This window comes from Pelophylax lessonae, assembly GCF_965119305.1.
Source record: "Pelophylax lessonae genome assembly, chromosome: 7".
Taxonomy (NCBI): Eukaryota; Metazoa; Chordata; class Amphibia; order Anura; family Ranidae; genus Pelophylax; species Pelophylax lessonae.
In genome coordinates this window covers 163,433,294-163,450,600 of record NC_138774.1, presented here as the reverse complement: position 1 = coordinate 163,450,600, position 17,307 = coordinate 163,433,294, and the positions used below count along the sequence as shown (strand labels likewise).

The 17,307-nt window shown below is 43.1% G+C and overlaps 1 protein-coding gene across 2 annotated transcripts in view; it reads left to right on the top strand.

Moving 5' to 3' along the window:
* STAG2 (STAG2 cohesin complex component) overlaps window positions 1-7,851 on the top strand; it is a 232,976-nt gene extending 225,125 nt beyond the window's left edge. For both annotated transcript variants that reach the window (XM_082262770.1, XM_082262771.1), the window contains exons 33-35: window positions 3,744-3,870; window positions 6,451-6,528; window positions 7,530-7,851. In XM_082262770.1, the coding sequence (XP_082118896.1) occupies window positions 3,744-3,870; window positions 6,451-6,528; window positions 7,530-7,553 (229 nt within the window). In that variant the 3' untranslated portion in view covers window positions 7,554-7,851. The remainder of the gene's footprint in view (window positions 1-3,743; window positions 3,871-6,450; window positions 6,529-7,529) is intronic.
* Window positions 7,852-17,307: the final 9,456 nt, after the last annotated feature.

Here is a 17,307-nt window from a genome sequence, read left to right as displayed (position 1 = left end):
TTATAATTTATTTATTTTTCTTTGCTGGTAAAAAAAAGTGCACTTGTTTTTTGTTTGCAGGAGCATTTAAAGCATTGCACCAGCGATCAGCAAATCGCTGATGCCATGCAGGTCTCCTGCAGACCTGTCAGTATCTTCTTCCAAGTATGAGGAACCTGATACATGCTTGACAGGAAGAAAAAATGAACTATCAGTGCTGTGGTAGTTCATTGAGAACTACAAGCAGACCACCGCAAAGGCTGCCGGACCTTGTCGTTATCCATTCACATAGCCCTGTGAATGAGTGACGTGGCTAGGTTAGCGGAGCCGTGTGTGTGTTTTTTTTTTTTTTTAAATATATACATTATGACAGCTAGCCAGCTAGAAGAACCCCCCCCCCCCCCCTGCTGGCACAGCGGGGATCGGAGAGGTGCGGGGGCCGTTGCAATCATAACATGTTACACCCCGAATATGGGTGTAACATATTATGAAAGCAGAGCTTTGGCCCTACATCTCCAAGTTGGAATTACAAAGATTTAACCACTTCCTGCGAATGGACGTACCGGTTTATCGGCTTGCAGAAATGGTTGTACCGGTGATTATGCCTGCAGCTGCGGGCATCAACCCGGCACCATTTTTTTTCTAGAGCCGGCGGACGGCTTTTAGAAGATAACAGGTGATGCGGCTCAGCAGCCGCTCGGCTTTTATCACAGCGAGCGGTAGGGAACTGCCGTCTCCCGCCTTCTGCGGCTCTGCTCGGCTCTCCCGTCCCACCGGGATATCCGAGAAACCAGCCGGCTAGTTGGATTCCCGAACGAAGCCAGATTCAACTTCTATCGGATCTCCAGTCATGTAACCCGGAAGTGACCTCCCAATGTAACTTACGGTTTACTCGGCTGCCAATGACGCCGTTTAAAAAAAAAAAAAAAAGTCAGTATTTAAAAATGCCGATTTCAGTATTTTGAATACTTTGCAGTGCAGTGGAGGGGTCTGGGGTCTTTAAAACCCCCGATCCCTCTGGAAAGAGTACCTGTCACTGCCTGTTACTGTTACGAGGGATGTTTACATTGCTTGTAACAGCAATAAAAGTGATCTGATTTTTTATTTTTATTTTTTTTAACCCCGTCTCTGTGAGCTCGCACATGAAAGAAAACGCATACGTAAGTCAGACTGCATATGGTAAGTGTTCAAATCCTACATGTGAGGGTTTGCCAGAACGAGAGCAATAATTCTAGAAAAAGACCTCCTCTGTAACTCTAAACTGGTAACCGTTAAATTTTTTTAAAGCATCGTCTATGGATATTTTTGAGTACCGTAGTTTGCCGCCAATCCACGAGTGTGCACAAATTTAAACCATAACACGTTGGGTAGCGATTTACTCAGCGTGACATCTTTCACAATTTATAAAAATATTGGCCTCAGTTTACTGCTTGGCTTTTTTTTAATGCAGTGAAATTGATTTTTTTTCCCAAAAAATTGCGTTTGAAAGACCGCTGCACAAATACCACGTGTTAAAAATATTGCAACGACCACCGTTTTATTCTCCAGAGTCTTTGCTAAAAATATATATGTTTGGGGTTCGAAGTAATTTCCTAGCAAAATATACTGATTTTGAACGTATCAGAAAAATACTTGGTCCTTAAGTGGGTAATTAGCATAGAAAACACAGAAAGAAAGTCCCACTGGGATTTTAGAGGACTAAGGGAGCCAATAAGTGAGGACTTTCTTTCTGTGTTTTCTATGCCAAATATCTGGGAATGTGACTCTATGCTGCCATCAGCTTGTACACATCTCCCTTGTCTTAAAGAGGAAGTAAACCCTCCTCTGCAACTTGTACCTATAGGTAAGCCTATGATGAGGCTTACCTATAGGTACTGTAAATATCTCCTAAACATGCACCGTTTAGGAGATATTTACCTTATATGCAGCCAGTGACGTCACTGGCGCATGCGCTCTGAAGGAACGGCCGCTCGTGTCGTTCCTTCAGAGCCCCGTGCCGTGACCGTCGGCTCTCGTGCACGGGAGTGACGTCACCGCGGCTCCGGCTAATCAGATGGCCGGATGCTGCGATACCTGGAGACCCGTCATAGAGGTAAGCGGGCGGCACGGCGGGGGCTCGTTCTAAGGTAAGTATTTCATAATGAGCTAGTATGCGATGCATACTAGCTCATTATGTGTTTCTCTTTCAGGGTGAAAAAAAAAAAAAACTTTGGTTTACAACCTCTTTAAGTGGTTAATTAGGACATACAGTAAAATTTCTTGTATTTGCAGATTCAAAGAACACCTTAACCACTTGCTGACTGCCGCACGACTATTTACGTCGGCAGTCAGCCCCTCATAGGCAGAGCGACGTAGGGCTACGTCGCTAGCCTGTGAGGGTCTAGGGAGCGAGCGAGCGCGCGGCGCCGGAGGCGTGCTCCCGCACGGTCCCGAACCCCCCCGCGCATGTGACCGGCGGACCCGATGTCCGCCGGTCACTCGCGATCGTCGGGTGGAGAGGGAGAAAGGCAGGCAGCTAATGTAAACAAGCCGCCTGTCATTCTCCCCTGTGTATGAATGGTGATCATACGGTTCTACTATGTAGGACCGTTGATCACTGTTCATACACCTCAAGCCACAGCCAATCACAGTTAGAATCACGCCCCTAGGGACACACACAACCCCTCCCTCTCAAAAAAGTTAACCCCTTGACTACCAGTGTCATTTTACAGTAACAGTGCATATGTATAGCTCTGATTACTGCAGTAATGTCACTGGTACCCCCAAAAGTGTCAAAAATGTCAGTCAATGGTCCGATCTGTCCGCCGCAATGTCGCAGTACCGCAAAAAAAATTGCAGATCGCCGCCATTACGTGTAAAAAAAAAAAACAACAAAAATGACAAAAATCTTTCCCTTAGTAAACGCAATAACTTTTGCGCAAACCAATCAAAATTCGCTTTTTGCGATTCCCCCCCCCCCCCCCCAAACATATGTAGCGGAAAACAAATTGGCCTAAAATGTTAAAAAAATTTGATTTTTACATTTTTTTGGGGGGAATTTCATATAAAAAAATGTGAAAAATATTGTTATTTTTCAAAATTGTCGCTCTTTTTTTGTTTATAGCGTAAAAATCGCACAGGTGATCAAATACCACCAAAAGAAAGCTCTGTTTGTGGGGAAAAAAGGACGTCAAATTCGTTTGGGTACAGCACCGCACGACTGCACAATTGTCCGTTAAAGTCACGCAGTACCGAATCGCAAAATAGGCCCTGGTCAGGAAGGGGGTAAAATCTTCCGGGGCTTAAGTGGTTAAAGTGGACCTTTACCCATAACCTCTTGATAAAAATGTTCTTTAGCAAGAAACATACATTCCACAATAATAATTATGCTACCAAAATTGGTGTGTCTTGTAAATTGCCTCCAGCATTGTTCTTGTTTCTTCTTGCTGAAGGCTTCATTTTGCTGAAGCCCAGAGCTCCTGAACCGTAATTAAATCTTTATTCTGTTGGCAAATTGGCCTCTACAAATTTGACACACTGCCTAAAAATGAGAGCAAGTGAGCATGTGCAGACCATGGTAAGGCAGTGTATTACTGGATTTCTAACAGTATAGGCACTTTTTTTTTCCCCCCAATATTTTACATACCTGTAAAAGGGGTTATCTAGCAGGAGTTTAGTTTCTGACTAAAGTTCGTCTTTAAGTTCTTAATGATTGTGATCCTATATTTTACTGCAAGGTAAAGTAAAAATAAAACTTTATTTACATTTTTTTTTCCCTTAACCAGACGGCGCAATCCAGGTTTAATGGAAGATGATGAAGAGCCTATTGTTGAGGATGTCATGATGTCTTCAGAGGGACGAATTGAAGATCTTAATGAGGGTATGGACTTTGACACCATGGATATAGACTTGGTAAGTAGAGAGCATTCGCTCTTTGTATATGTAATAGTATGTATAAAAGGTCAATTGTTTAACTTTTAGTGAAAAATCTTCAATGGTAATTTCCATAGTGGTTTTTTGAGCATATTTTATTGATCAGTTTACCAATTTTTCATGCTGTTGTATTACATTGTGCACTGTGAGGAGAAGGATTTTGTTTAAAAGGCAGCCGTATGACCTGACTGGCCATACCACAGCTTTAAAAAAATGAAGAAACCTTGGAACGTTTTTATAAAGCATAACAATGTGCTTTACAAATATGCTTCAGGACTGATTTACTAGCAGCAAAGTGGGAAACAAAAAAGAAAACTGGGAAGAGAGCACATCTGTTATTTATGTGACATGGTGCTGCTTTAGGCAAAGAACTCACCAACAGACCGCAAGTTCCTTAATGTGGCTTACATGTTATGAATAGGCTTTAAAAGGCTGGCTACGGTGTTTAGCAAATGGCCGTATCACCTCTAATATAACCTTATGTTTTCTGTATATAAAAAAAACAGGAATATATGCTTTAAAAAAAAAAATTCTTATGGTTTAGAACTTTAGGTTAATATTTAACAGGATTTCAGGCAAATTTAAATGATAAACCTATGTGCCTTTTTATTTCAGTCAGGGGACGTACCTGACATTTGTCTTGACTTCTTGTAATCCCTTTTATAACAGAACTCCAACTAAGTGAGAACATTTCAGTGCTCGGAGTCCTTCTAGTTTGCAATATGTGCATTTGCCATCAGGAGAAATGGTGACCACTTCAGTCTACTGCTTCTTCATTGTTCAGTCACAAACTAAGTTCAGGGAAAGTGAAACTTCAACAGAAATCACAAGCAAACAAAAGTTTCCTAGCACGCTTACCAGCTAGTCCGCAAAAAAATAAATTGTTCTTGTCCATCAATGCACGTTAAAAACCAAAGGTTTCGTTTACACTCATTTGCAAATAAATGTGTAAGCCACAGTGCCTACATTACGGCCCTTCTGTAAACTGCAGTCCTAACGCTACAGTTTTGAGAGTCTCCAAGTTGGAGCACATTTAACAATGAATGGATTAAAGGGCAAGTTAGCCTGGAAGGGAGCTCACCCTTCCTTAAAGGCACAGGGACTCTCAGCAAGAGCACAATGGCAGCTGAAGATATCCAGTGTGTTCCCGCATAAAATTCGACCAACTGTACAAGCAACCTATAACTAGCCTTGACATAGGTACTGCGGCTTACTGTTATGTGCATACTAAACCCTCTGGTACTTGTTAGACGTAAATACATTGTTGTGCTTTTTTTTTTTTTTTTTTTTTTTTCCATGCTAGCTGGTAAGTGTGCTGGAAAATTAGTTTGTGTGTTTCCCTTCCATGTGCACCTTCCTGCAAGGGCTAGTTAGATTGGGGTGATATGCCACTTGTTTACGTCAATAGAGAAAAGTGATGTGTCTAGCCTGTGCTGGGCTGTCTAAATCTCAAGACTTGCTGGACAAAAAAAAAACACCCTTCGTCACATAACTGCTTCCATATGTGTCCTTCAGCTGTATATTTAGGAGTTTTGTGAACACACTACAACAGTACATTTTTATATAGGAAACAACATTTAACAACAATAATCAAATGTAGCTTTGTGAAAAATAGTTTTGTACTTTTAATGATGATTTATCCTGTGATCACATGACTGCATAGCCCTCCACTGCCCTCTCCCTCATGGAGAGAATGTGTACTAATTGGATGGGCAGCATCTGTCACACGCAGGAGGGAAGTACATTCCCTTATCTGTATTCTTGTCTTACATAGCCTGCATCTCTCCCCTATCCACAATCAGTGCTGGCTGACTCCTCTCTCCTCCAGTCCTGCAGCTGCTCTCCATCTCAAACAGTGTTCCAACATGTGCTTGATTCTGCGGATAGTCTGAAGCCCTTTCCTATATCAATCACCTGCAATCCAGCTTTTGCCTTTAAGTCCTTCAGCCACTCCCCACCTCACAGAGTGTTTTAACCACACTCCAGCTGACAGTCTGAGCATTATGCAGCCCTCCCTATCCTCCTGTGATATGGCTTCTATCTCTTCCTACAGCCATGCTTACACAAATAACAAACTTTCTACAGCTTTCCACTTCTCTACTGACCTTAATCCATCCGGTAGGTGTCTGAATTCCCCATCTTTGTGCGCTGTAGTTGTGACAGTGAGGCTCTGCTGTCAACCAACAGAACAGGGCTGGGAGGATGCATGTCACCAAACTGACTGCAGTATGTACGTCACCTAGCAGGTGACCAAGGGACATAAACCGACCACACTAGGATGTATCTGCCTCTGTGCCATGCATTTTCAGTTTGAAACTGGACCTTGCAAAACTCACAAAATCACCAGGTATTTCTTAGCAACCTGCTTAATAATAATAAAAATTTACAGGCAACATATCAAGCAGTATGTAAATTTTAATGCATATTGGGGTGTTTTTTTCTTAAGAGGTAACCAACACTTTAAGTAGTGTTAAAATGGAATCTACCCTATTCATTTAGTCTGTTATACTTGCCTTGTTTATGTAATACTAATCATGACAATTGTTTCCCTTTCTTTAGCCTCCATCTAAAAACAGGAGAGAGCGAACAGAACTTAAACCTGATTTCTTTGATCCTGCATCAATCATGGATGAATCTGTAAGCCTAAAATACATAATACCTGCCATATTAAAGATAATGAAATAACATAGCGAAGGCTGTGATTGCTCATTTGTCTGCGATTGTAACTGGAAATTGACTTATCTTAACCTTTCATAGAACTTTAATATACTGTTGCTATCTCCCCCAATGGATTTGCCACACTGCATAGTGCATTTTCTAGTAGTAATTATTAGGCAGACAGATGTTGTGTAGCACAGATTTATTTTTTTAGTTTGTGGTTAATAGATGAAATCATTTATCTGGCACTGAATTTGACAACCATAATAAACTTGTGGAGTGTATTGAAGCTGTAAACTCTGGGTATGTTTTTGAGGCCTTAACATTGTCAATGAAAAGATCTCTGTCCTCCCAGAGATATATGCTTAGGTTACCAGGTTAGACTGTCATGGTTTTTCAAACATTGGTGTCATTGTTCTTTGCTTATTAGAGGCATGTAGCCTCCCTTATGCTAGAAGCTTTACAAGTAGAACCATATATGCATATAATAGTAGCAATAAATGCATTTACTGCATTAACCACTTTTAGTTTTCAAAATAAGTTGACTTTTCTGTACTTTATTTTCGTACAATTACTGTATTAAATTGTTTAAATGTACTATGTCAATTTTACTTAAAAAAACAAAACAAAAAACAAAACTAAATCCAACATAAAATTAAATGTAAACACAAGAAAAGTTTGTTAGAACATCAGCATTCACTTAGAAAAAACATTTTCCACATTCATCTCCATTTATAGACTATGTAGTTCTTTATAACAAACACTTGATGGCAGCATATCACATCTTCATAGATTCAGATCGTTCTTCAATAACATTTTCCATTGTTTTTTTTTTTTTTTTAAGTGGTTTGCTACCTTACAAACTGCACTTTATTCTTTTTTTTTTTTTTTTTTCTCCCCCCTCTTTTTATTAATTTAAATTCATCATATCTGTCCACATCTCTTTCATACTCCTAACGCTCATTTTTTTTTCTCTCTAGGTGCTTGGGGTATCAATGTTTTAATACAAGTTCATCTATCAACTCTGTGGTGAAGTGTTTTTTTAAAATGGAAGAGGAAGTTTTTAATGACAAATTTGTGGTAGATACATTAAAATTCTGTACAGAATTTTCTCTAAGGAGAATTTGACATGCTTACCAAGATTAAGTGCATTGAAGGGCAGTTTTGAATGCCTGAAAAAATATAAAGGACAAGTAAACAGTTTGAAAATAAGCTACATTGTACCATTTTGGAGAAAATAATTTTTTATTTATGTATTTTCGTTTGTCCAGTTATAATGCATAGTTTTTTTTTTTTTTTATATAATCAAACTCCCAATTAATGAATAATGTTGGTTCTCTTAACTCCACACAAGAGCTGAAATCATAGCATTTATATTTATAATTCAGTATGGTTATGTAATAGTTTCCTGTATTTTGCAAAATGTATAAACTCACAAATTAGACTGATCTCAGAAACTTTTATTTTTTTTTTTTTTTTAAAGATGTCAGTAGCTGAGACATTTTATTGTTATTTTAATAAAGGAGCCTTACACGATGCCTTTCCCCCCCAAAAAAAAACTGTCAGTGGGTAATTTTCTCTAAGGATATCCAGACATAACCATGCTTGCTCATTAATAATAACCTTTTAAAGTTTGCTTGTCCTTTACCAAACTTGTAATGTTGTGAAATTCCTTCCAGTAGTGCCACTGTATTTTGTCTCCAAATAAAGAGAAGCTTATTGTAGTATGTTTGCATAAAAAGAAAAAAAAGAAAAAAAAAAAATTTAAACAGAAATTATACAGCTTATTAGAGTGTGGGAATAGGGTTCTAAATTTTAAATAAAATGATATATAAATATATATATATAAATTGGTGCTGATTTTATAATTGCGCAGTTTGTTTAGTTTTTTCTTACTTTTAAATTCCAACTTAAATTGAGGTTTCAGAAATATATTGAAAGTTTTAACAATGTTTAAAAAATAGTTGAAGCGGTAATAATCGCTTTGAAATGATTTTTAAATTTGTATTTTATATTGTTTTATCTATTTGTCTTTGCAAGCAGTCTTCAGGTTAAGTATACTTCCAGCAGGTTACAGTACATTTCCTGTATTTTTAAATTAGTTGAGAAACTAAGCAACACATGGCTTTATTCTATAAAAGCTTTGATCTACACTTCATCCTTCACAGCCAGTTGTCAATATTTGCCATCCAACCCAACTCATTTTGCCCAGCTTAGGCAGCTAGACATAAAGGTAAAATTTTAAGTTATATTTCATGTGTATATTTCTTTTTTTTTTTGTCAGTTGTCTTCATTTTTTCCTCTGAGGTTTAAGTCATTCCATGCCTTATGCTTGCAATACACAAACTTCTCTTGTGTAAAAAAAATAAAAAAAAAAAACAAAAAAAAAAAAACAAAAAGGAAAAAAAAAAAAACTGCTGTCAAATTGTGTAATGATCACCTTTAGGCTGAGGTAGCCAAAAACCATAAATTAACTAGAGACTTCTAAAATATAAGTTTTAAACCTCACAGTCTAACACAGAACCTGATCCATCTTGATTCATGTCGCATTAATAATCATGTCTGAAATGACTGCCTATTCTTCCTTCACACCACTGCATTTAGTAGAACTGCTGAGAGGACTGTGTATATATGATTTTAAACTTAAGTCAGTTTCTTTCTTACTCTAGGCAGAGTATATCTTTGTGAAAGCAGTTCTTACAGCTTTGTTTTCAACCAGCTAAAATGTTTTATATATTTACCTAACCCGTTGTCCTCCACATTCTATTGTCCTCTGTACTGTTTTCTGATTTGTATTTATGTCTTGAGACAGTAACTTTTTGAATAAAAATAAACTACAGTATATGATTGTTTTAATTCTATTTACTTTTCCTCTTTAAGCAATTTCATTTTTTCGTAAAAATAACTATTTGCCATGTTCCACTCTCAGCCTTATTTGTGTGCCATAATTTTCTTTAAAGTGGTTGCACACCTACAGCCTCCTAAAGCACACATTTTACACAGCATTTGTAAACTGCAGAAGGCAGCGGATCTGATGTCTCTATGCACAAAATAGAGCAGGGAGCGAAGTGTATTCTGACACGTGAATAGAGGGAAATGAGACCCTCAGGTTGCTGTCATCCTCATGGAATTCTGAATTAAGGGGGAAAAAAAATATGAAAACGTTCACTAGATTACTCTGGGTTAGCTTTAACCACTTCTGGACCGGAAGGTTTTACCCGCGTAATGAACAGGCGATTTGGCACTGCGTGACCTTAACTGGTAATTGCAATGCTGTACCCAAACTAAATTTATGTCCTCCCCCCCACAAATAGAGCTTTCTTTTGGTGGTATTTGATCACCTGGTGATATAAACGAAAAAAGACCGAAAAATTTGAGGAAAAAAATTACATTTTCTACTTTTTTTTTTTTTTTTTTTTTCTAAACTATATGCAATAAACTCAATTTTTAGGACAAAATATATTTAGCAACATGTCTTTTGAAAAAAAAAAAAAAAAATCTCAATAAGCATGTATTTATTGGTTTTGTACATAAGTTATAGCATCTACAAACTATGGTGTATATACTGGAATTTACGCAGCTTTTACTTTGCCTAGCTCAGTTCTTGAAGTGCTAAAATAGCAGGGCAGTACAAACCCCCACACCCCCAAACTATCCTTTTTGGAAAGTAGATACCCCAAGGAATTTCCTGAGGCGCATAATGAGCCCATTGAATATTTAATTTTTTTTTTTGTCACTGGCGTTTGAAAAATAACAAAAAGAAATCTATATTTTGTTACACAAAGTTGTCACATTGAAATGATATGTTGCACACATGCCATGAGTTTATGTGGAATTACACCCCAAAATACACTCTGCTTCTCCTGAGTGTGGGGATACCCCACGTGTGAGACTTTTTGGCAGTCTCGCCATGTACAGGACCCAGAAAACCAGTCACTGCCTTCAGGCTTTTTAAAGGCGTAAATTGTTGATTTCTCTATCATTCATTGACAGACGCAGCTTCATATCTTCTTGACCATTGGGTTATGCTGCCCCCTACAGGAGTAGGGCACTAGGAAAAAGCTTTCACCATGCCTATGGGGCAGTCCCTGAAGGCATAACCCCACACATTCTGCTACAGCCCTCGGTTTTTCTGCCTAGTTTGTTTAGGAGTAGGACCTAGTTCCCTGCTGGGACTTCTGTCTTAGCTGTAACTTTTTGGGAACCTTTTTTTGTAATTTTATTCTTTTTAGTAGAGTTCCTGGAGAACTACAAGCAACAGCCGGCTTGCTTTCGGTCTGGATATTAGAGATCCTTAAGGTCTCCTGGCCTGGCCAGTGAGCGTGAACAGGTTATAGTCCAGCAGTCGGCCTCGCCACGACAGAGCCCTGTTGGACGAGGACGAGCCTGCAAGTGGACCGTCTCTCTGGGACGCAAACGACCTGAGTCCCAGCGTACCCCTTGGCTGGCAGCATCCCCATCCTGGATGGGAGGTAGTATGTTCGGAGTGGCGCCCACTTGATATTGTGGTATGGTAAGTGTCTTCCTAATTCTCTGGCGGTCTTGGGGTGGACGTCGGACCCTCGGGTATCCCTCGATTCCGCTGGCCTCTCGGGTACCATCCGATGCCTTTGTTGACCCCCCCGGGTTTCTGAAGACCGCATGGGGGCCACCATTTTGCTGTCGATTTTGCCTGCATTAATGTCAGAATCTCTTCATTGTAATGCATGAGCAGCCATTTTCTAAAATTTACCCTATTGTAATGCATGGGGCGGCCATTTTCTTGTAGTCCATGGTGCTGGACAGCATAGGCATATACACTAGACACTCTAGGCATGACCCAGGTGCTTTTCATTTCCTATGTCAGATTTTTCTTTCTGCTGTACAGATCGTTCTGCAAGCCTCCTGATAGGTTTGGTAACGTTTTTTGGGGTCTCTTGTGGGTTTCCTCACACACACTAACAGACTGTGTTATGCTGGGACTTGCTGTACCACCAGTGCAGTGGTGCGATTGCGTTTTTGCGACTTTTTTAAAGTGACACTGCATTTTTTTTTTTAATTCAATGTAAATGGAGTCCCAGGACAAAATCTCACCTACAATAACCCCTTAGTGCGGCTGCGGACCCTTCTGGGTGGCAGCCCGTGTAGACTTTTACAGCAGTTTTGGAAAGCCTGGTGTCAAAAGTGGATTTAGTGTTAAAAAGCGCTGCTAGCCATAAGCGTCCTTTACCTTCGCCTCCCTCTGCTGTATCTTCAGATTGAGGCAGATATGGCCGCAGCAAACACACCCCACCCTGGTGGCTCTGTGTCATCGCATTCTGATGGCGAAGAAGACATGTCCTCGTCAGCTGCTTCACGGGAAAGCGCATTGGTGGAAGCACTTATAGTTTCAGTGCGAGAAACTTAAAAAATGGCGGATGAGTCTACAGTGTCATTTGACACCTGCTAATACCAGAAATCGGGCAAAGTGTTCTGCCCAGAATTTTTTGTCAATATTATTAATGAACAGTGGGGGCGCATCAAGCACATGCTAGTGGTGCCCAAGCGTTTTAAACGCCGTTATCCCTTCGCGGATAAGGTTTCCACTTGGTGGAATAAGTCTACTGTGGTCCCGGTGGAAGAATCCCTGGCCTTTACGGACCCCGTTGATAGAAGGATTACGTCTCTGTCCCGCCATTTACATGTGTTAGCGGGCTCAATATTGAAACCAATTTTCTCTGTCGCTCATTGACAGACGCAGTCCTCTTTGATTAATATCAGTAGGGTTATACTGCCCCCTGCAGGAGTAGGACACTAGGCAGGAAAAACGTTCTGGCCACACCTTAGGGGCAGTCCCATAGGGTATATCCTCTCACTTCCTGCTACAGGATGTCAGTTTTTTTTCTGCCTAGTCAGGAGTAAGGACCTAAGTTCCTTGCTGGGATCTCTGGTCCTGGCAAGCTTTTTTAGATCTTTTTTAGTTAGTTTTTTTTTTTCTCCAGTTTTTGTTCCTGTGAGATCTTCAAGCAATTATGCTGGAGCTGGGCGAGGGGCTGGATGTTGAGATCCAGTGGTCACCCCCAGCCGGCCTACGAGCGCGTGCAGGCCCTAGCTCCGCGCTGGGTCGGCCGCGACATAGTCCCATTGGACGGGGACTGGCCCCGCGAGTTAAACGCCTCGATAGGTCATCCACGACCAGTCTGAATCGGAGTCGTGGCGTCCTTGTTGGCCAACAGCCCCCCCACCTCGGTGGAGAGGGGTTCTGTCAGGAGTTGGTGACCGCCTGTTCCGGTATGGTGAGTAGAAATGTCCCCTTTCCCTCTGTCAGGTGGACGCGGGCCTATCCGTGGGATGGTCGGACCCTCATCACCGGGTTCCCTCCTATCCTGTAAACACACTCCTCCTAAGATGGGGTGGTCGCAATCCATCCCTGCGAGCTCCCTCCCGCCGGCAGGCCGAGCCGAGTACTACTCGGGCCCAGGCCGCCCCTTACAGGACACCACCCCAGCAGGCTTGGTTTGGGAGCGGACAATCCGGTAAAAACTATTGCTGCAAACTGCTTTTTCTCTATCGCTCATTGACAGACGTAGTCCTCGGTGATACAGCACCTTCGGGTTATGTTGCCTCCACAGGAGTAGGACTAGACAGGAAATGAAAAATGCTCTGGCCACACCCCAGGGGCAGTCCCCGAGGGTATATCCCCTCTCTCTCCGCCACAGCAAATCAGTTTTTTTCTGTCTAGTCAGGAGTAAGGACCTAGATACCTTGCTGGGATCTTCGGTCCTGGCAGGATTTTTTTCTTAGAAAAGAATTTTTAGACAGCTTTTTTTCTCCAGTGTTCCTGTGAGATCTTCAAGCAAGAAAGCTGAACTGGGCGACGGGCGGGATGTTGAGATCCAGTGGTCACCCCAGTTCAGCCTACGAGCGCGTGCAGGCCATAGCTCCGCGCTGGGTCGGCCGCGACATAGTCCCACTGGACGGGGACTGACCCTGCCAGTTAAACGTCTCGCTGAAACGCCAAAGACCATGAGTCACGGCGCCCGTATTGGTCGACAGCCCTCCTACCTCTGTGGAGAGGGGTACTGTCAGGAGTTGGCGCCCGCCTGGTTCCGGTATGGTGAGTAGTATGTTCCCCCTTTCCCCCTGACGGGTCTTGTGGTGAATGCGGGCCCCTCTCTGTAATGGTAAGGATGGGTTCCCCTCTATCCTAAAACATGTCACAGATCCCCCTAATTGAGTGTGATTTTTGTGTACAAGAAGCCAGGAGGCTTGGTTTGGGAGCTGACAATCTAATTGTAAAAATATGTAAATGATTGTAGTCAGTGGCAGTACTAGAACTTTACTGTGATAGTATAAGGTATCCTACCTGTCAGTAGCCACAGGGCGATGTCTATACATGTATACTGCATTCCAGATCATTCCTCCAGCTAAGCAGATGCCTCCCGACGGCCACGGCCCGCCAGGGTCCGGTACCGCCGACCACGCTGACCACCATGAGGGTGAAGGGTTGTGAGGCCGAGATTTTTCTGCAGACATGCCGCTATTCTGTGCAGGCCGCCGCCATTGTCTGGTAGATTGCATGAGGCCGCCATTTTGGGGTAGCCTCGTGTCTCCAGCATGGGGGCGGCCATGTTTGAGGTGACTCAAACACCTCATGGAGCCAGGGGGAGGAGCCGGCAGGCGTGTTAAGGGGCGGAGCCGCCTCTTTTACCCAGGAAATAGGGCCAAAGACTTCCTGTCTGTAACAAGGCAAGCACTGAGCAAGCTGATGAAAACTTCTGTGCATCAGGGATGAGCCTTGGGGTCTGTCTCTCTCTCTGTGGGGTCCAAAAAGGCAGGTAACACTGAGGGGCGCTGTTGCGACTGGGGGACACAAAAAAAAAAAAAAAAAAGTTTTTTTTTTTTTTTTTTTTTACTTTGTAATTTTTTGTCGCTGGCAAGTGTCTTGTATAATCATTGACCCTGCCGCATAGGTATCCCCACCTGATCCCCTCAAGGTGGCCGCAGGACCCTCCAGTACCCCACTTGTTTTTAATGCATTATCGGCAGTTTTGGAGTCTTTGGTATCCCGGGTGGAGGTGGCCTGTCAGGGACGGGGATCAAGAAGCGACCCCCGCCTACCCCTATTGTTTATCAGATACTTCAGATACGGATTCGGAACTGGTCAATGCCGTTGCAGGTCCCTCTTAGGGGGCTGTTGTCTCAGGTAATATCTCCTCAGCAGTGAGGAGCACGTTTCTGCCTCCGCCATAGCACAAGAGGGGTGGATGCACTAGTTGTGTCCGTCCGGGAAACCTTTAGTCTTGAGGTTACACCGGCAGAGGTAGCTGAAACTGAGATTCCTTTTTGGTACTTGTTAGCCTACCAAAAGGGCGAAGGATTTTCCTTTACCCAAATGGGGTCGTTTTGAAACGAACCCCTGTTATTTCCAAACGCATGGCTAGGTGCTATCCGTTTGAGGAATTCCTCTTTATAGGATAGACGGTACCACCTGCTGTCTTGCCACAGACTGTTAGGATAAAAAGACCTCGTAACTAACGAGGACCTTCATTTTCTGCTCATATAGAGTTGTTCGTTCCGCGAGGGCGGGCGATAAGGCGAAACCCTCCAAAGCCCCTTTAGAGGGGTTTCAAAGGGCGCTGGTCGGCTAAACAAAAAGTCTGGCTCAGCCAAGCCTGAAGAATATAGCCTGGTGCGCCCCTACCCATCTCTGGGGTGGGGGGGGGGATGTCTTCACCGGTTTCTGGAGGACACAGGATCGAGTTTCGATCACTTCCACCGGTGCGATTCTTCCCTTCTAACATTGAACGGTTTCAGGGGTTCTATTCAAACCTATTCACAATGCCCAGGAAAGAGGTGCGTCCAAATCTGGACTTGGGAAGAAATAGAGTCCATCCGTACAGTGGTGGCCTCCCTGCATCAGAGATTTCCTGGCGTCCATAGACATATAGGATGCCTATCTTTATATCCCCATCATCACAGGACATCAGCGTTTTTTCGCTTTCCCAAAGATCATCCCTGATTCCCACCAGGAGACTGAACTATCTGGGCCTAAGGTTGGATACTTCCTGGGCAAGAGAGTTTCTCCTTGCTGGGAAACTCCAGAAGGTTCAGTCAACGATTCGGATGTTGCTGTCCGTCAATTGGCTGGGACTGATGGTGGCCTTCTTAGAGGCAGTACCGTATACCCAGTCTCATACCCGAATTCTCCTGAAGGAGATTCTTTTTTAATGGAATCAGAATTCCGATTCCCTGGACAATCGGATCCGGTTGAGCGAGCGGACCAGGAAGTCTCCGATGCTCAACCAGGGGAAGTCATTTCTTCCGATAGTATCCAGATTACCAATAAGGGTATCGGAACTGAGAGCGATCAGATTTTGTCTGATTTACTGGATCGAGCAGCTCTAGAGCAGCCCGATTCAGATCCAATCGCATATGGCCTCTTCATCCAGAGGTTTTTCCCTAGCTGTCCCTTCATTGGGACATCCCGGATGTGGATCTGTTGGCACCTTGGCCTAACAGGAAGGTGCGGAGGTTTGTAGCTCGCGCCACGATCCTCTAGCGGACGCAGCAGAAACGCTGATCGCCCCGTGGGGGCAGTATCAGCTACGGCATGCCTTCCATCCTCTCAAGTTGCTGCGGGAACTTCTTCGCAGGATAGAGGTGGAGGGAATTCCAGTTATTCTGGAAATTCCGGATTGACCTCGTCGAGCCTGGTACGCCGACTTGGCGAGGCTAGTCGCGGACGCTCCTTGGAGACTTCCTCTCAGGGAGGATTTGCGGTCTCAGGGACCGATCTTCCATCTTGCTTTACAGTCGCTGGCTTAATGGCCTGGCCATTGAGACCCAGGTACTGAAGGACAAGGGAGTGTCAGCTTCAGTTATTCCTACCTCCAGTTAAAGCAAGGAAAGCGACTTCCAGCACATGGAAGTCTTATATTGCATGGTGTGAATCTATTGGATTTCCCCCACAGACCTATTCGGTGACCCGAATTTTGGTCTGTCTGCAACAAGGGGTTGAGCAGAAACTATCCTTCAGCACGATCAAGGGTCAGGTTTTCGGCGTTAGCAATCTTCTTTCAAGAAACCTTTGGCTAATCATTCCTTGGTGCGGAATTTCATCCAGGGGGTGCGACATCTGGCTCCGCCAGTGTGCGCACCCTTACCGCCTGGTATCTTAATTTAGTGTGGTCGGTTCTTCAGAAACTTCTCTTTGAAGATATTAGGGAGATTCTTGCTTACATTCCCAGAAGGTGGCCTTCTTGGTGGCCATTACTTCTGTACGCAGGGTGTCAGAACTGGCCGCATTATCCTGTCGTTCCCCAGATCTGGTGGTTCATAAGGATAAGGTGGTTCTTCTTCCGAATCCATCCTTACTTCCTAAAGTGGTTTTCGTAAGACGGACTCACTTTTTGTGATCACGGATAGCCCTTGAAGGGGGTTGCCTGTGTCTGCCGCGACCATATCTACATGCATCAGTCAGACGGTGGTACAGGCTTATTCTATTAAGGGTCGGAATCCTCCGTTCCCTGTTAGGGCGCACTTCACTCGAGCGCTCAGTACTTCCTGGGCCTTTCGCCATCAGGCGTCAGTGGTATGTAAAGCGGCCACCTGGTCGTCAGTACATACCTTTACAAAATTTTATAAAATTGATGTGATGGCATCGGCGGATGCCTCATTTGGCCGCAAGGTTTTGCAGGCCGCAATTTGAGGAGACCGGTGGTCTACCTCGAGGGTTTTTTTCTGTTTGAAAATTTTTTTGTTGAGTCTCATCATTAAGGATGAGCATTGTAAACTTCT